The sequence below is a fragment of the Ceratotherium simum genome, chromosome X (assembly GCF_057802395.1).
Source record: "Ceratotherium simum simum isolate JZ-2026a chromosome X, ASM5780239v1, whole genome shotgun sequence".
NCBI lineage: Eukaryota > Metazoa > Chordata > Mammalia > Perissodactyla > Rhinocerotidae > Ceratotherium > Ceratotherium simum.
Genome location: NC_141940.1, coordinates 116,678,711 through 116,699,270, shown reverse-complemented (window position 1 = coordinate 116,699,270; position 20,560 = coordinate 116,678,711). Strand labels below are relative to the sequence as shown.

Sequence of the window (20,560 nt, the reverse complement as noted above, 5' to 3'; positions counted from 1 at the left end):
TCCCTTCACCTCAATCCTCTCCAGGTAGTGTGCATTAGGATTGTGATGGAGGTTTACAAATATTGTTGTTCAGCAATTCCTACAGACTTCAGTAGGCAATTATGGACAAATGAGGGCCTAAACTCTGGATCCTTAAAAATAAACGAACTGCCCATATTTGAATAAAAGACATAACATTCTGTGGGCAAAGGTTTCCAGCCCTGGGTGTGAAAGCCAGCTACTTCTACTTGCCAAGAATCTCTTTGACACATTAATCTTTTTGCAGAGAACGTTTTTGACCTTTCCAATGTTTGCATAAGAAAAATGAAGCACAGATGTTTTCAGAAAAGGGAACCAATTGTCTTCAGCCCCACATTATCAGAGGAGTGAATTTGTCAGTCTACGAAAAAGTGATTCTTAGTGATTAAGAATGTAGAAGTGAATCTGTTTTTTCTCATTTATAAGAAGTTGAAACTAAGAGACACATCTGCAAGTCAAATATTAATCAATTAATTAGCAAGTATTTGCTGAGTCTGTACTTTGAAATAAGTGGTATGCAGAACAGGGACCTGGAGCATTTTTAGTGATACAGAAAGAAGAGAAGAGGAGAAGATGTAATCTTCTGACCTAAGGAAACTTATGAGAAAGTCAGGCAAAAAAGACACACCCATGGAAAGGTAGCAAACAATTCAAGCATAAAATGGGAAGAGTTGATAATCCTGTTATAAAATTAGACAGCTAAGGGGAAAGAATGGGAATTATCAAGGCCTAGATTGGTCAGCAAAAGCTTCAGGAAGATGATTCTTAAAAGCTGGAATTTGGAAGGATAGGATTCAGAAGAATGGGGACTCTGGGATTGAGCATGAAGAAAGGAGGGAGGCAGGAAAGTGATGGAGAATTTAGGAACAGCACATAGACTACTGTATTTTTTTAGTACAATTGAAAGTTGACAGCTCATTCTTTCAGAGGGCAGCAAATGGGGGATGATCTATGCAAAATGATCCTGGAAATAAATGTGATGATAACTTTAAATGACCATCATGTATAATTGTTCTAGATAAGACTCTTTTGTTGACAAAGAACAGAAGCCACTCACACTAACTCAAGGGAAAGGGGAATGGAAGAACTATAAGATTGTAACAGGAGATCTCTTGTACATTCAAAAGTAGTTCATGAGCCGGGAACCAAGGACCCTCTGTATGATGTGAGGCCACATCATCCTAGCTTCTTCTTTTATGTCTGCCCCATTCTTTCTCTTTCTCTCAACCTACCTACTCTGTTTATTTATCTTGCAAATGGTTAAAATATGGTTGCCCTGATCCCTTCCTCGACATCAAAGTCTTTTATTTCCAGCATCTATCACTGACTGACTATATCCTCTTTATTTTTTAATTTAAATGCTTAAGAGAAAGAAAGACTTTTTAGTAGCTGGCCAGAAAGTTCATTGGCTGGTTTAGATTGAGTATCTATTCCAGCCTAACCAACCATCACTCCTAAACAAGAACCACCCAGTGGTGTCTCTCTGCATTGGGAGCTCTGGGCAGAGCAGTCTAAACCAGAAGAAGAAATGACTGATATGTTCCATGCTCTATAGAACCATTGGACTTCCAGAGAACATTTGGTATGTTCCATACACATTTGGGAAACATCTGGTCTGTTTCTTTGCCTCTAGGAAGGACTTACCCAAAGCTTTCTTCTGAAAGAGCTGTGGTATCCTTAAAAGAGTTGGTCCTAAAGTGAATACTGACTTTACCACCTCTGAAACTATCTGAGCTTCAATTTGTCACCTGTAGAATGGAGATAATAGCACCTACCAGTTGGAGTTGTCTAGAACACAAATGAGATAATGTAGACACTCTTCTCTGCTTGGCACACGGCAAGAGCTTGGTAAATGGGATTTCTTAAATTTCTCTGATATTTTATGAATATTCCATAACAGAAAATTATTTACAATGTACTTTTACTTATTTTTTAATTGCACAATTGATATATGAATATATTTGAATATTTTAAAGCAAATCCTAGACATTATATTATTTCACCAGTAAATATTTAAGGGTGTGTTTTTAATAAAAAAGTCTTTTTAAAAACACAGAACCACGATACCATTATCACACCCAATACATTAAAAATAATTCGTTGGTATCACCAGTACTAAATCTATGTTTGATTTTTCTCAATAGTCTCAAAAGTATCTTTTTATGGTTGTTTGGTTTGAATTAAAATTCAAAAGGAGTCTATATGTTGCACTTGATTGATATGTCTTGCACATCTCAGTCAGTCTATAACCATTCTCTCTGCTTTTTTATGCCATATACTTGTTGGGAAAAAATCAGGTCATTATTCTTGTAGAATTTTCCAATTCAGGATTTGTATCTTCATGGCATCCTTTAGGAGGTTCTTCTATCCCCACATTTCCTGAAAACTGGTACATAGATCTAGAGGCTTAATTAGATTTAGATTCAAATTATTTTTCTGGAAAAACTATAAAAGAAATGTTTTTATACTATCTTTTATGTTTTAAAAGTTGTGAATTTGAAATAGCAGCTCAATAATTCCCACGGCATTTTGCATTTAGGAATACAAGGTTCCCGAGAGAAGGAGGTAAATCATTCACTCTGGTTTCTGACTTATGCGTGAGTGAATCACTTTCACTTGGAGAGTTAATGGTACTTATGACTGCTATCTGCTAGAAAATGCAGATGAAAGTAATAATTACCACTTTACCTCTAATCAATTTATTAGGGATGTCTTTAGTCATATACATCTTTGGCTGAAGATGTTCACATACCTTTAATTAAAGATATCAATTCCTTGCCTACATTCTAAACTAGGAATAAAAATTTTTGAAATTACTAGTGCCTAGAGAAAGTGCCAGAAGAAAATAGAACTTCCTTTGAAATTTTTATCTTTTTAATAATTGTTTAAAATGAACTAATACAAATTATCGATGGAAAAGAAAACTACAGGTACACTGAAGCAGGACTATAGTGTTGTTCTGGAGTGCTGGGGATGTCTGATAAGTAATCGTCCTCTCTTCCCTACTTGAGCTGGGAACAGAGAGCTAGATAAAGAAATCAGACAGACGATGATAAAAATAATTGCTTCTATGTCTGATAAAGCTGTTTGGAGAATGTGACTTAGGTCCATAGCAATAATGAACTTGCAGACACTCTGGTCTTCTGTATTAGATGTGCCATTCCCCTAGTCAGGGACAGTAAGACAACCAGAGGCCTCTCTGAGCTCAGTGCACATGCCAGGTTCTCTTTCCCAAACTCACCACTTCGTAACTCACTCCCCCTTCCCTGGCAGGAGGAGGCAAGTGAGTGAGGAGTCAGGGTGCAGCCAAGAGTGGTAACTCAATGGAGGTTTAGTCAACAGGGAAACAAGTGGAAATAGGTGTTTCTCCTTCACTGAGGTCCATGATATAAAAGAATATCATAGGTAGAACCCAGTTTCAACACAGCATTTTCAGCAATGAGCACCCTCAGATTTAGTTGGTCCCAAATCATATCAACTTCCACACTATAGCAGCTCATGTTCAACTGAACAAACATTTGTGGAGTGTGTGCAAATCACAGTGCTGGCAGATGCCAAGATGGAAAAAGACACTTTTTGCCCACCAGAGGCTCACCTTCTAGTGGGTTCTCAGACAAGTGCACACAAAATAGGTGTGCAGCCCACTGTACTAGGCATTGTGGCAGACATGGAGATGCTCTGCTCAGACCTCCCTTAAGAAAAGAGTCACTGTCCAGCTGTAGGGACTGTGGTTAGCTGACAGCCTCCCGCTGTCAGCTCCTTCAGGGTCCACTTCAGCTTTCAAGCTATGGTCATGCTCTTCTTGGGCAGTTCCTGCCCAGTGACTGAACCAGGTAGTGACTGGGGTGACACTCTTTGTGGTTGGCCCCAGCCAATGACTAAGCAAGGTAGTGATACAAGAGCCTGGCCATTTCCACCCAAGACAGGACTCTGCTGGGCAATGTTTGCTCCCGAGCTCCCCATCAGGCTGGTGTAGGGTGACCAGCTGTCCAGGTTTGCTGGGACTGAGACATTTCTCAGAATGTAGGACTTCCACTGCTAAAACTGAGAAATTTCCAGGCAAACTAGGATGGTTGGTCACCGTTGCTGGTGTAGACCTTGTTAGGTCTGCATCAGGGTCTGACAGCTCCCTCTGCCCAATCCTGCTTCCTCTCCTTTTTCCTTTCACAGGTATTACTCTCCACGAAACTTTTTGTCCTGCTGACTTCACCTCAGTGTCTGCTTCCCAGAGCACTCGACCTAAGACAGGGGCACGTATAGCACAGAAACCAGGAAGGACCTAAATAGCGCACGATGAGGCTGAAAGAGGGTAGGAGGGCAGGGGAAAGATTAATTTGACAATTACAGGGATGCTTCTGTGGATAACTTTTTCAGTGGACTATTTGTTCTGCATCCTTTGAAAAACAGAAGAGGCATATGTAAATACTCAAGGACTTAAGATTCCTTAGACTGCATTTGAACACTCAAAATGAAGACTTTGCCAAAAAAAGCCAACCTTCTTGTCTCTGTGCCTTGTTTAAACATGCTTTGTTATTAATTTCCATGATTTAAGAAGAAAAATGAAGGAAACTTTTCTGAGAAGATTTTTAAAATCAAGAGAGAATGTGGGCAGAATGTTACTGCTGGAGAAAGGCAAAGGCATCCTTCAGGGCCGGGACTAGGATAAGGTGAGCAAGGTGCTTAGAATGCAACATTTAAGGAAGCACTCACTGTCAGGGTTGTGTGAGTTCAGAGTCAGCACTTGCATGAACCTGAGAATGAGCATCTCTTTAAATACTGCACCCCAGCTGCCTCGCTTGCCTCACCCTAGTCCTGGCCCTGGCATCCATAGTAATATTAGGCAACTTACATAGAAAGTTCTCTCTTTCCTGCCCCAGGTACAAAGCCATTGTCCGGCCAATGGATATCCAGGCCTCTCATGCCCTGATGAAGATCTGCCTCAAAGCAGCATTGATCTGGGTCATCTCCATGCTTCTGGCCATCCCAGAGGCTGTGTTTTCTGATCTACATCCCTTCCACGAGGAAAGCACCAACCAGACCTTCATTAGCTGTGCCCCGTACCCACACTCTAATGAGCTGCACCCCAAAATCCACTCCATGGCTTCCTTCCTGGTCTTCTACATCATCCCACTGTCCATCATCTCTGTCTACTACTACTTCATTGCCAAAAATCTGATCCAGAGTGCTTACAATCTACCTGTGGAAGGGAATATACACATCAAGAAGCAGGTGGGTGCTTAGGAGTAACTCATTTTCTCCCTGGGGATTTGATCCCTTGCATTTCTTTGACTTCACTGACAAGTACAGTATTTAGGTGGTCACTTGATTCTGCAATTAGAGGAGGTGGGTGATCTGCGGCCAGATGGTAAATGGAAAGTCCCAGTCACAGAAGCCCGGGAATTCAGGTGTTCTTTATAATCTTGTTCTCTTATTAAAGACCTAAGCTAGCGAGGTGTTGAGAACCTGAAAGATTTGAGTATGGGTTTCTTTTTGAGACATGTCTGAAAAAGTGTTTTTGTTTAAAAAATAAACTGTTGAGGCTCATAGGGATGTGACTTTTTTAAACTCTGATCATGTTGTTTGGATAGGAAGAGAGTCACCACATGGGGACAAAGCAGAGGGGGCAGGAAAATGAGGCTGGTTGAAGAAAAAGAAGTAGTTTGATTAAGATAGGTTCACATCCATCTGAGTTCAAATCCAGGCTTCATGACTGACTTACCCTCTCTGAGCCTCAATTCTCTTATCCATGATATAGGATAATAACCTCTATATGGTAAGGCTGTTGGAGGATTACAGGAGAGAGCATATGTACCTGTAGAGTGTCCAGAAAGCGGGATGCCTCCATATGTGTTAGACTCCCTTCCCCATCCCCCAGAACCCCCATAATTTCATCCTTGAGGTATGAATAGTAGAAACCAGGGGCTCTGCCTTTCTCCTCAGTTCTTGCCTTCCAGTCCAAATGTAGATTGTGTGGTATTTATGATGAAAAAGCAGAAAGACTTCCCATCCATTTAAAGGTATAGCTGACTCAGTTGGAGGCTTCACCTTTCAAAGTTCTTTTTTGTTTCCATCAATTGTGGGAGGAGAAGTGGCAGTACTCAGTGAAACTGTCTCCCTACTTAAAGACCTCTCGATAGTGAACACCCATTGTACCCCAAATTCTTTAATGAGAAGATGTTTCCCCTTGCAGTAACAGAGGGTGTTGGGAGCAAAGGGAGATGCTCAGCCTGCTTTGTCTAAGAACTTCCTGTATAGTCGAGAAATAACTTGAGATTAAAAAAATAATAATAGGGAGGTATCTTGGTTTGGCCAATGAGGAAGAACAAAGCTGGCTGCTTTTTTGAGCATCAGAGGGAAAAAGAAATTATTAACTGTGGAGCCAAAAAAGACAAGAAGTCGTATGGCTGATAGACTGCACCAATACCCTCCTGAGGAAAAAGAGAGCACTTACTAGAATTTCATCGTGCAATCCATTCAAGCATGTAATCAACTTTGTTTAAAGATCTGTTCTCAGTGGCATGTTCTAACTGTACTCTACCTCATGGATTTCTGCTTCTTGGCTTTTTCATTTCTGTGTTTCTGGCTTTTTTTCCCCTTTTTTTTCCTGGCTTTTCTGTATCTGCTTCTCTCTTGTCCTCTTTCTCCTATTGAACTCTTTTTCTGTGGCTGTGTGAGCTCATCTTTTTCACTAATTCTTTTTCCCTGTCTGAATCTTTGTCTCTCTGCAATCCTCCCACACTGTCCCTCCGTTCCTCTGTCTCTCTGTGTGTGACTCTCTCCTTAGATCGAATCTCGGAAGCGCCTTGCCAAGACAGTGCTGGTGTTCGTGGGCCTCTTTGCCTTCTGCTGGCTCCCCAACCATGTCATCTACCTGTATCGCTCCTACCACTACTCCGAGGTGGACACCTCCCTACTCCACTTCGTCACCAGCATCTGTGCCCGCCTCCTGGCCTTCACCAACTCCTGTGTGAACCCTTTTGCCCTCTACCTGCTGAGCAAGAGTTTCAGGAAACAGTTCAACACCCAGCTCCTCTGTTGCCGGCCTGGCCTGATGAGCCGGTCTCATAGCACTGGCAGAAGTACCACCTGCATGACTTCTTTCAAGAGTACCAACCCCTCTGTGGCCACCTTCAGCCTCATCAACGGAAACATCTGTCACGAGGGGTATGTCTAGACTGACCCTTGGCCCTGTCCCCCTAGGGACCCCTGGTTTTGCTTTATGGCTGGTAAGGAACCCTCACATGTGTTGTCTCTGTACCCTCCACAGACCCTTTGGAAGGCTCGTGAGTGGTGTAGGTGGGTTGGGGAGAGGCCCAAATGGATCACTGTTATGTTTGAAAGGCCCATGAAGGCTTATGTTTTCCATTTCAACTCATGAATGTTTCTTCTGATGTAGAGCAAACTTTCCCTTTTTTAGAAAAGGAAACAAATAGGAAATTATTATTTTAAGCATCAAGCCCTGATATACAGGTGTGGTCAATTAAGTCCTAGAAACTACAGTCTTGTATCATTTAACGATGGGGATACATTCTGAGAAATGTGTCGTTAGGTGATCTCATCATGTGAACATCATAGTGTACTTACACAAGCCTAGATGGTATAGCCTGCTACACACCTAGGCTATATGGTACTAACCTTATGGGACCACCCTCGTTGATGCAGTCTATCGTTGACCAAAACATCATTATGTGGCACATGGCTGCATACGAACAACCAGATTTACATAGCAGAAAAATTATATATAGAATGTCCAGTTTGTGAAAGACTTCACCTTGTCATTTCTTTAAGGAGAAGCTAGCGCTTTAAAAATATTATTTGAGTCATCTTTCAGGAATATTTATAATCACAAACGAAGGAACTTTTTTTTACACTTGTAACATGAAAAGTCAACCCTACGAAAGAATCTCATGTATAAGGGACAGTCACCAAATTCATAACACTGGAAGCCAGTTTAAAACAAATCCCTGAGGGTTGATTATTTTTAAAAGACATTGCTGAGGATATAGAAGAAACACTCGACACATCATTTTAAGGCAAAAACACAACCAAACACACTGACACGTATAAAGATCCATGTGTGGCTATGGAGTGCTATCTCCCGCTCTGAATTCTAACTCAATGGAGGTCCTTTTGGCTGTTATCCAATTTTAATCATCCATGGTGCAGTTCCACCATAAAAGAGAAATCCTTTGGGGGGAAAACTGATCATGCTATCAATTCATCAAACATTTATAAGTGCATAAAGTATAGTATTTATTTTTGGTATACAGGTATTCAGCCAAATATATTTCCTTATATTTGGCTGTCCTTGTCTGCTACATTGAAGCAGTAGTTTCATACAAGAAAAAAGGCATCATATCTGAGTGGAAATAGAAACATGTTTACATTTAACATGCTTCACCTAAAGTCTGTGGGAGGAAATGAATAAAATTTCAGTAATATGTATTTCTTTCTGAATATGTATAAGAAAGTTGATTGAAAAACAGCTACAGATGCATTGTTTCTACTTAAGAATTTATGAAACAGCTCATGCGCAGAAAAATACTGGACTTCAATCTTTTTCTTTTTCTAAGTGAGTAAAAGGATTTGACAATCTTACTTTAGAACCCTGAATCAAGTTTTTCTTGACTCAAGGATGGGCCAATTCTGACAGATTGCAAACATGCTAACCCACTTTCAGATAAATCCAAATTCTGCAAATATGCCCTAATGTGTATCTCTTACATCTTAAGACAATTTTAGTTCTGGTTTTCTCTATCCAGGTGAGATAGAACAGTCAGCTCTCTTTTCCACATGGCACATACTAAAAGGTTTTTGTCTCGGGATACGAGGAAGTACTCACTGTCTGCAGAGCATCAGAAGTTAGGACCAAGACAGTTGTAAAGATCTGTGTTTACGGTTTTGTCAGCTGGTTTCACTGCTCTTTGCTATGTGCATGTATATACTGTGCACATTTTCCTGGCAGTCCGTAATTACACTGGACAATTTGAAAAGCAAGACAGGTAGTGTAGCTGAAAGAACCAAGATTTTTAGCTTGACATCCCACCTCTGTCTCTAGCTATAGGAACTTGGCTATCAAATTCCCATCTCTAGACCCATTTTTTCATCTCTAGAATGAGAGGATGGTGCTAAGGTTCCTTCTTTGGCTAAAATCCTCTGAGTCTCATCATTGTTTCTAGTTCTGTCTCTAAAGCATTTACGTAGCCCACCTGCTACTGTTGCCCCACTTCTGCTACCTTTGGGACAACTCATTTTGGGAAATCCTTCAACCTCCTGTTCACATTAGTGGAATGGAAGGAGACAGACCATTCTATTGCTTCCGGGGGCTCCTTGGAATAATTTATAGGAATATGTCCCATTAGTTTGTTATGTTTTGGAATTACAGAGACATAAGAAAACATATTACTCAATCTCCTCATTACACAAAGGGTTATTTTCCTATTCACCCTTCTTCAACCTCTATGTGCCTATTATCTTGCACTTCTGCTCCACAATTTTACCCTTGGCTTTCTTCAAAACTCCTGAGTATAAATGACTCCATACCTAGTTAGTTGCTAAGGTGTATAGCTTTCTGGGTACCTAGCATGACTTGTTCAAGCATCTCTGATCTACCTGCTTCCAAAGACATTCTGGGAGTAGGACTCATCTTAATGTCTCCTTCAGTTAACATCATGGCATAGATTGTGTCTGGTCTCCTCCCTAGCTTCTGGACAAACAATGAGGAGATTGAAATCTAGGTCTAGCTGTGTGTCTTTAGGCAAATATTATCACCTCTTTGAGACTCTTAAATGAAAGAGTTAGAGGAGGCCTTTGCCAGTCTGTGACCTAGGACTGGTAAAACTATTTTGGGAATCAACTGATGTATTGACTCAAACCTTCTTATTGGAATGGACTTAACCGGGCTCTTCTCTAGGGAAGTCAAATTTTTATTCCACCGCAAGAACCTAAAATCACGGTGATAGAGACCCAAGCCCCCACGTAGTATCACCTCTCTGCTAGGGCAGAGTGTGGCAGGGGCTGGAGCTAAGACATTTCACGCCTGGCTTCCAAAGATAATCACGTTTAGCGCTTATGTCTTTGGCGAGGAAAAAAAAATCAATTTTTGCTATGGAAAACCATCTGTGTTTATTCAATTGACAGACAGTACCTTTCGATCTATCTTAAATTGAGCCTCCCTGAGGCAGGCAGCTCAACAGTGATAGATTAAGCAATAAACAAAGCAGTCTTCCCACCAACAGCTGCTGCAGGCAAGGAAGGTGCAGCTGCTGTTAGGAGCGATATTCCACAGCAGGATGATCTCCCTGCTTGGCGCAGACAAGGCCCCTCCCTGCTGTTGATCTGATGATTCCCCATAAATATGGATAGCTAAACCCTGTTCTTCTGGTTGTCTTCACTCCCTCATTGAACCTGGCCTTCCACCTCATTAACAACCCCTGGATTTTCCGCTTTGCTCCACAAACAATTTGGTTTCATTTTGAAGGATGGAGAACCCTTAGGTAAATAAACAGTTTAGAGGCTGCTTCACATGAACCAAGCTCTGCTTGTTATGAAAATGCACATTGAACAGAAATAAATGAACCTGTCCGTAGGACATGGGCACACTTAAGTTATAAAGTCTTCGTTTATGCCAAAAGTAGCAGTTGGTTATTGGTTTCAGAGTCTATTCATGCACAAAACAGCTTCTAGTAATAGAGATTAGCTTTGTTTGGGGACTACAAGTAGAATGACATTCTCAACCTGTGGACTAAAAGGTGGCTAAGTCACTTTTCCCGATGCCAGATAGAAACGATTGCCCTGGAAACCTGACTATATGAGAGTTGAATGAATAGTACCCACTTGTGTCATGGTGAGATGGGAGGGATGCAAACTTTCTTGCCATTTGTGCCCTTCACATCCACACCAGGAAGGAGCCATTGTTAGAGAGTAGCTTAGAATTAGCCCTGGGTTGCTGGGAGGAATGGAGCACATTTTGTACATTTACCTAATTTTTGGCTGAATTTTCATAAAATGGATTAACAGCGGAAAACAAAGGAATTATTCACTCTGCTGGGACCAAGCTTTGTGTAAGCTATTCAATGAAATCAAGCCCTAACAAGTTCTACTTTATTCTGTATCTGGATGGTCATTCCTCTCAGCACTCACTGCAACACCCCTTCCACCCTGCACCCAACACAAACACAACAAATTTAATATCAATCAATCTCTTACCATAACTTTGGCCTTCAAAGACACCCTTTTTTAGGTGGGGGTAAGCATTAACTCCAGCTGAATATATCCAGAGCAATCAACAAATAGCACACTGAGAACAGACTTTTTTCTTGTGAAACTTTGTGTTAGAAATATGTTCAGTGGAATTTATCTAATTTGTTTTAAAGTTTAAGAGTCCTTGGGTTAAAATATCACGTCTATGATTAATTCAAAAAATACTTTATATTTACCTAGAGTTCATGGTCTATAAAGCAGTTTTATACTCATCGCCTCATTGCCAAGCCTTTCCTACTGGCCAAAGAGCTGCTTTACATCCCTTACTATGGAAATTTGTAAATGACATTTACTAGTGGCCATCTACTATTAGATTAAAAGGCCCATGGAACTATGAGGCTGAAACATATGAAACTGCCGATATAGGACCATATTTGACCTACAAAAAGGTGATTTAATTTGGGTCAACTTAATGTGATTTCATTCATTCTCACGGCCTGTTCTGTGATATTGGAGAACAGTGCTGAACATTGCTTCCCCAGCTTACAGGATAGTCTGTTGTCCCCAAAGTGAGTCTGTTTAACTTGGCATAAGGGAGTGAACAGTGTTATTGTTGGTTGCCCCAGGAGAGGCATAGTAGCAGGAACAGCACTCCACGTCACAATAAAGTGGAAGGCTAAGGTAAGAAATGTGGGATCCTTGGGAGCAACAACACAAGCCACAAAACAACCTGAATGGAGGTATTTGTCTCCTCTTGGAGGTATTCAAGGTATTTGTCTGAAAGCTGAATGGAGTTCTGAGGCTCTAGATGTGCTGGAAGGAATGGGCTCAACTTCACCAAGCACCAATGATGTGCCAAATGCGGTGCTAAGCACGTTGCTCTTCATCTTCACGAGCACTTTGAAGAGTATTCAGATGATGAAGCTGAGGCTCAGGGAGATTACTGCATGATCTCAAGGTCACATGGCACAGTTGAATGGCAGAGTATTAACGTGGACCTGGATCTCTCGTAAGTCCACGTCCATTCCACTGTTCAGCGTTGCTTCCCAAATCCAGCCCATGTAAGAAATTAAGTTCACAGTACATAATAGGCAGACTTTTCCCTGCTCTAGATTTTTTCCAAGGGCCTGAACTAGTGATAGAGTCAAAGAATATACACAAAGAGCATCGAAGATGTTTCTAAGCACATAAGTTAAGGACTCCCTGTAGGCAGAGGTCGAAATGCACCACAGAGTGGGTGGGCAGGAAGTCCTTTACTTAGTTCCGTTGCCCCCAGAGACACAATTCCCAGGAAGCCTTGGGAAGAATGTCCCACCTGGTTCTGTGACTAATTGAGGAGAAAAAACCTTGGTAAAGGGCCATGTGCAGAGAGAGGACCCAAGTGAGAACATCCTAGGCATCCTTCTTTGAATCAGGATTAGATGGAGAAAAGGTGTCAGGGAGAGGTGGAACCACCCAGTCCTCTACATCCCCCTGATAAGAGTAAGAAATGACAGTGGATGGTTTCCTGGAGCCTGGAAACCCAGGCTATGTGAATAGCCTCTAACAGAAAAATATCCCCTGGACTAAGAGGCCAAGTCATGAGCTCAGGTACGGACTTAGGTATCTGAGTGCCTACCCCTAAATGCCCTGTCATAAACCCAAGACACCACCATCTCTCTGCCCTCTCTGAGCTCACATTCTAGAAGATAAGATTATTTTCCTTTTTTCCCAAATTTAAAATTCATTCCCAGAGCCACATAATGACATGGAAGGGCTCACATAATTTTAGGGTCTTTTAAAAGGATTATTTTAATGGACAGTAAAACCTCACCCATTCAACATCTCATTAATTCTCAGACAAGCTTGAAAATTTTGGTATAACGCAGGATTTCAGTGTCAAGTTACATTATATAATTTTGGCCTGTTGTGAATCCAAATTTTTTCATCACTTTGCTTCAGTTTCAGCTATTGATATTGGTATATAGATGTGGATAATATACTACATTAAGAAAGTAAAACTGATTTTCTTTAAAAAATTTACTTTCTGTAATCTGAGCTTAACTGATTCAAACAGGACCTTTCTTGCCTCCAAGTCAGCAGGGTTTTGGGTAGTAAAATTTGTTGAAATGGTCAATTCATTGAGTTGTAAAAATACATGGCACAAACTTCTTTGATGTCATTTTCTGTTTTGTTTTAAATATTAGACCCATATTTTGTAAATTATAATTGTACTCGTTACTATTAACTGTAAATATTTATTGCATTAAAAATGTGCTCTGTGTTAAATAACTCAGAACAAGTTCCAGGTGTGGTACTTCGTATAAATAATGTCATAGCTTGGCTTTGCCTAGACTCCTTAGACTAATGAATTATTTATAAGAAATTCACAATATTAATATGAATGGTTCAGATCCTTTTACATGTGCAAACTTAACTGTGTGACCATGTAGAATTCTATCTAAGAAGTGTGTTCAGTGATTGTATTCTTATTTTTCAAGAAACGTGTCTAATGATTCTATCACATTGTACATGGTCTGTATGACATTAAGTCAAATCCCATGTAGTAAGCTGAATATTCAAATTGTAGAAGATAAGAAATGTGTTTTATTTCTTAATATAATAAAGCATAATTATGAAATGGACAGATGCATGTATTCAATGTTCAATAAAAATAGAGCTGTTGCATAAATGTGCCTTGGTTCTTTGGACCATCTACATCAGAATCACCCAGGCTGCTTGTTGCAAAATGCAGATTCCCCAATTCCCTATTGACTTGGAACATCTGGGGGTGTGGCCTAAAAATCTACACTTTAAAAGAAGCACCCCAGGTGATTCTTCAGAACACTAGAGTTTTGTTTTATTAAACTTTTAAAATATGTATTTAAGGGGGGGCCAGCCCTGTGGCCTAGTGGTTAAGTTCAGCATGCTCCACTTCAGCAGCCCAGGTTTGGTTCCTGGGCGCAGACCTACACCACTCATCAGCAGCCATGCTGTGGCAGTGACCCGCATACAAAAGAGAGGAAAACTGGCACAGACATTAGCTCAGAGTGACTCTTCCTCAAGTGAAAAGAGGAAGATTGGCAACAGACATTAGCTCAGGGCGAATATTCCTCAGCAAAATAATAAATAAATAAATAAAATATGTATTTCAGTTTTGAATAAGTAAGCCATTCTTATGGTTCAAAATCGAAAGCATAGAAAGGTATTCAGTGAAAAGTCACTAGGCTACCGCTATTCCCTGTCCTCACAGTTCTCAGCATCTATCACCACCCCCTCCAGTGAGTGACGATTGTTATTAGTCTCTTATATGTGTATACTACTGGACATTTTTTATGCCTATGCAAATGAATAAAAATATGTGTTTTCCTGCATCCCACCACCATTTTACAAAAATGGTAGCATACTATATGCATTGTTTTGCCCCTTGCTTGCCTCACTACATACCATATCTTGGGGATCTTTCCATATCATCATACAAAGTTCTTCCTCATTCTTTCTTACACCTGTGTGTTACCTCCTAATTTATTTATCCAGTCCCCAAGTGATGAACATTTAGTTTGTTTCCAGTATTTTGCTATTATGAACCATGTTGCAATGAGGGTAACATATGTAATTTCATGCATGAGCAAGTGTTGCTGTAGGAAAAAATCCTAAATGTGGAATTGCAGAAACAAACAGCATATACCTTTATAACTTTGAGTTATTCCAAATTTCTCTCTATAGGGCTTGAATACCAAAGTTTGAGAGCCTCTGCTTTCTGGGATACTCCTAATCATCAGAAAGCAGGAAAGAGGCAAAGAAATGACACAACCATTGGTTGCAAATGGGGGCTATGGAAGCTCCCTGCATCCTAGGTGAGAAGTAACCAGACATGCCTATCAGATACAGTCAACAAATTCCTTGAGGGACATGCTGACAGCCATGCCAGGGGGCCCCAGGGTGTGGGGGTGTGTATAACCACCACCAGGGGGTCATCTTTGGAGAAGGCTTTCTGCTCCCCAGATATCTCAGCACCTTCCCTGCCATGCACCCCATCCCCTTGATGTATGGGGTGTATAGCCCAATTTAAACTGTAAATGCTCTCTGAAAGTGTCAAGGCATTAAATAGCAAAAAGTGATGCTTCATAATTGTGCCTAAAGTAGACCTGTATCTCTAGTTTTCCTGAATTAGGTGGGAAGATGGGCAGACTAAAATCTTTGAGACACCCAGGGCGTAAAAATCCAGATTAACATTTAAGGTTGGTCCGTGTTAATTGCCCAGAGCTCCACCCAAAGGCCAGGTGATTTTTCCTCTTAGAAAATCTGAACTCTCTCTTTGTAAGTGTGCTGCCTACCATGTCAGGAAAGAAAGCTTTATTAATTGTAATATTGAGAATTTAATATTCTCTTAGAGTTGTGGATTATTGGAGTTGGAAGACATCCTAGAGAATGCCCAGACACAACCCCACATCTCACAAATGAGGAAGTTAAAGGAAAGTGTCATGATTTGTGTTTCCACATGGTCATCAAAATTGGGGAAAATGAAAATTAACTGGCTTGGAGATAAGGTGGATGAGGAGAGGTTCATCAGGCCCTTCTGCTAGAGGGAAGACGAATCTACGCAGGACTATCCTGTAACACACCAGGCAGAGAACCTTCCTGTTCATTGGGTTCAACATTGATAAACAATGGCTTCTAATACAAAAAGAGATGGGATAACATCTTGTCAAGAAAATGAAACGAGAGCGGGAGTCCTGTCCCTTGAACATGGACTGAACTGTGCTCACTATTATAAAAAGGAATCTCTAAAAGCACATCCTCCTTCCCAGAGCTGAGATCAGGGAAGTCAAGCATTTTGCTCCAGATCACTTGTCAACTTTGACACCTAACCAGTGTTTCCCAGTGTCCCTTCCCACTGTCCATGACAGCCCAGTGCTCCTCAATGCCTCTCAGTGGGACTGGACTAGGTCTGACTCACTGTTTGCTAAGATAGTCTATGTTGGTGTATCCACTCTTGAGGAGTCTTCCAGGATACTGCTACTTAGAGTATAGCCTGTGGACCAGCAGTGTTGCCATCACCTGGTAGCTGGTTAAAAATGTAGACTCTTGTGCCCCACCTCAGACCTACTGCATCAGAATTTTAACAGATCCTATGCATATTAAATTTGTGACCACTGATGGAGGACATCATTTACTGTGAAGAAATCCATATTGGGCTTGATACTTTCTTTATGCCGTCTGGTGGTGTCTACACATTTCCCCAAACCTTCTGGGTGGAGAGCCTTGGAATCCCTTTACTGATGTGGCCTGTGTTCACCACCTTAGTCATTTGGACATAAACTCTGTCCATACAGAGTGGCAAGATCCCCCAGTGCCCCATCCCTGCTCTCCAAGGACTGGGAGTACATGAATGCAGAACTTCAACCTTGTAGGACTGCTCAATCCTATCGGCCTAGAGCCATCTTGGAACTCACCACACAATTGATCGTTTTTCCTTTCTTGTGGTACACAAATGAGGTCAACCAACAGCGGCCATTGTCTGTTGTACTCAAGTCATGCCTTGCCCAGAAAGACTAATTTTACCTGATAGCAACTAATGGGACATGTCATGCTTCCTAAGTTCCCATGAGAAACCTTTGTCCAAAAAAAAATTGTATCTGCTTGTTGTTCACTGTTTTTTTCAAAGAACTGAGATTTATCTGCTCATTAAACTCACCTCAAAGACAGTATTGGGCTTCTGATTAGATGTTGTTGTTCCAATTTTATCTAAGTCAGAAGAGGTTGTTAAAAGGTCCAGCGTACCTGCCCTCACAGAAGCAGAATCCTGACTGCGAGCAAAACCTTCTTTGCTGTTCCTTTAAAGCAGGAGGGTGCAGTTCTGCTTGCACAAATGAAAAAGGAAAACATCTCACAAGCCAAGGGCTAAAACCAGTTGGGTCCTATCTGAATGTTGTGAAGGAGGGCAGCAACCTCCTTACTGGTCTCTTGGTCTCATGGTGTCTTGAAATTTCTGTCCTGTTGCACATTTTAAGAGAACATAGAAAAAGAGTCACTCCAAATTGTGCAGGTGCCTAATAATAAAGGCCAGTCCCACTTTGATGCCAACTGGTTATTTATATTCAAAACCAAAATTATTCTCTCTCAAGATCTCACCTCTTTTTCGGTCCCCTTTGCCTTCTAATGGCTGTCAAAAATCCCCCAAATTGTCGAAACTCAAAACCTTACCATCATCTCTGCCTCCATCCATTCAGTATCATCCACATCCAACTAGCCCCCAGGGTCTGCAAATATCCCTCCAAAATGTCTCAGGTATAAGAATCCATCTCCTAAAGGCTATATTCATCCAGTTGAAAGATGATACTTCCTCACTCATGGGTAAACAGCTGCTGGTCTGAGCACCCAGGTGCCTCCCTGCAGCCTTAACTTCTCCTCCAGGACCCCATACTTCTCCATGATCCAGAAGGGTTAAGCCCCCAGAGCTGGGGTCTCCTGGACTGGATAGTGGATGCCTTTCTGATGGGTTGGTACTCATGTCATGCTCAAGTTGTTATAATTTGACCCTCCCCCCTGAATCCACTTAGCCACGTCACTGCCCTAGATAAGATATGCTCCTTGTTTTGCTTACACTTTTTCAAATAGTCCCTAATGGGCTCTTATTTTTATTTATTCTTCACATTTCTTTTAGATTATGCTTCCTATGCACACCTCTGATCATGTTGCTCTCATGCCCACATTCTGTTATTGGCCCCTTTTCCTAGGACAAAATCCAACTTCTCTGATGTGGATGTCAACTCCCTACTTCCCAGGCTTATCTCCCACTGCACTACCCCTTCCCCCGGCACCTAGAGAGCGCTTCCATTCACACTTTGCTCCTAATCATTCCCTGACATTTCTTTGGCCCAGTGCTTCTCCACCTGGGCTGCCCTTAGAATCACCTGGGGAGCTTTAAAAAATCCTGATGCCCAGGCCCTGACCTAGAACAACTGAGTTCTCTGGGAGGGGAGAACCAGGCATCCCTATTTCAAATCTCCCCAAGTAATAGCAATGAGAAGACAAGGTTGAGGAGCACCTCAACTGAAATGTCCTCTTGTACCTCAGCTGGCCTGAATCCAACCCATTCCTCAAAGCACAGCAACAATGTTCTCTCTCCGTGAAGCTTTCCTGCTCTCCTGTGCTAACACAGCACTTTCTACATGGGGCCCAGCTTTTATCATGTCCTGCTTTGAATTATATTTACTTGTGTGAATGCTGGTCTCTCCCACTAGATCAGGGATTGGCAAGCATTTTCTGTAAAGGGCCAGATAGTAAATATTTTAGGCATTGTGGAACATATAGTCTCTCTTAAGACTACTCAATTCTGCCATTGTAGTATGAAAGCAGCCATAGATAACATGCAAATGAATGAATGTGGGTGCGTTCTAACAAATCTGTATTTGTGAAAACAGGTGGTGGGCTAGATTTAGCCTGAGAGCCATAGTTGCTGACCCCTCATGAGACTAATAGAGTGCTTCAGAGACAGGAATCTTTTCTTTTTTTTTTCCTTCCTTTCTTCTTTCCTTCCTTCCTCCCCTCCTTCCTTTCTTCTTCTTCTTCTACTTATTCTCTCTCTCTTTCTTTCCTTCCTTCTTTCCATCCCTAGTGTCTATTACAGTGCCTGAATCAATGAGAGAAACTCACAGAATTCCCTTTGTGCAGCTCTGTATGGTTAGTCTCTCACAACCACAGCCTACAGCATGGGTAGGCAAAGTGAAGCAGGAAGAGTCAGAGTTATCAATTCTGCCTTTTAGGCAAATATTAATATTTGCCTTCCTTATCTAGCATTGTCAAATAAACAATTTCCATGTGCAGTGCACAGAGGCACTCCTCAACAGTGAAAATGCATTCCTATGCCAGGACTGATTTTCCAGCTGTACTTGGATTCCCTTCTACCATGCTGTGGGCTGGTGAGCACCTTGAGGTTAATAAGGTGCAAGCATCTGACTAGAGATCAGTGTCTGTAAGAGGCAGCTGTCCAATTTGAACACCCAAACTGTAGGCAAACACCCTGATTAGCAGCATCAACTGATGTTGACATAATTCACTATTATTAAAAAAATTATGCCTGCTCCAGACATGAATGAAAGGAACCAGGGCTCCCTGGCCTGTAACCACAGACAGGTGCACCTTCTAAGAGCTCCTTAAGGTACATCACTCTGGGTGGTCAAACTCGTTACAAGGTGTCTTAGTCCATTCGGGCTACTATAACAAAAATGCCATTGACTGGGTAGCTTACAAACAACAAAAATTTCTCATAGTTCCATAGGCTGGGAAGTCCAAGATCAAGGTGCTGGCAAATTCAATGATTGGTGAGAGCCTGCTTCCTCGTTCAGAGATGGTGACTTTTCGCTGTGTCCTCACCCAGTGGAAGGGGCAAGGGAGATTTCTTGGGCTGCTTTTATAAGGTATTAATCCCATTCATGAGGACCCCACCGTCATGATGTAATCAACTCCCAAAGCCCCACCTTCTAATACCATCACCTTGGGGGCTAAAGTTTCAACATATGAATCTAGGTGTTGGGAGGTGACACAAATATTCAGTTCATAGCATAGGGGTTCATTTTTATTAGGAAATATGCTGGTGAAAGACATGCAGAGACAAAAGTAATCTTTCTACTGCACAGTCCCCATGTTATGGCTTATTTTAAATAAAACTACTCCCACACTATCCCACTCATGCCAGCCTTGTATCTCTTAATTCACATGTCTTTTCCCTACTCCAAAAATGTATCTCAGGCAGTAAGAAGAAAAATTGTGTACAAACTACTAGATTGGAATCCATAACCAGAGCAATGGAATATCAAAATAAGTAAAAATTATTCAGAGATAGTATGATCATCTACATATGCAATGTCAGATCACCTCAATAGATAGAGGCTCACAACATCATGCAGCTCCACTCCTGCCTTGTGGAAAGCCAATCTGTTAGAACCAAAGTTACATAAGAGGCTAGGTCTGATTGGTGAAGAGAAGGAATAGATCAAATTGGCTTTTCTCCGACAGCACAACACCTGTCCTGGGCACGCTACCTTGAGCTACAGCTGCCTCACCTCGCATCACTCCCGTGACACTGATCCTGTCTGCAAGGTCTGCAGTAGGAAACTGCTCAAGAGTTTTCAGGGATGTAGCATTTTCCAGGAAGCCTTTAATCTGGGAGGCAGAAGCCAAGATGCAGATCCCCACGTAGGAGGACTGGGGAGACCAACACTCCAGAGTATAGTCAACCCACAGAGACCAGCCTATGGCTGCTCGAAGACCTATAGGGTCCCAGGCATGCCTGTGAGCATCCCCTTAATTATCCTTCAGGGTTCTCAGGAGCATGAGGGCCTTGATCTAAGGAGGG

General features: G+C 41.6%; 1 protein-coding gene across 1 annotated transcript in view; it reads left to right on the top strand.

The window, feature by feature from the left end:
• Nucleotides 1-13,844, top strand: part of GRPR (gastrin releasing peptide receptor) — a 43,959-nt gene extending 30,115 nt beyond the window's left edge. The window contains exons 2-3 of the mRNA XM_004435154.3: nt 4,896-5,247; nt 6,803-13,844. Of these exons, the coding sequence (XP_004435211.1) occupies nt 4,896-5,247; nt 6,803-7,192 (742 nt within the window). The 3' untranslated portion in view covers nt 7,193-13,844. The remainder of the gene's footprint in view (nt 1-4,895; nt 5,248-6,802) is intronic.
• The last annotated feature ends 6,716 nt before the right edge of the window (nt 13,845-20,560 follow it).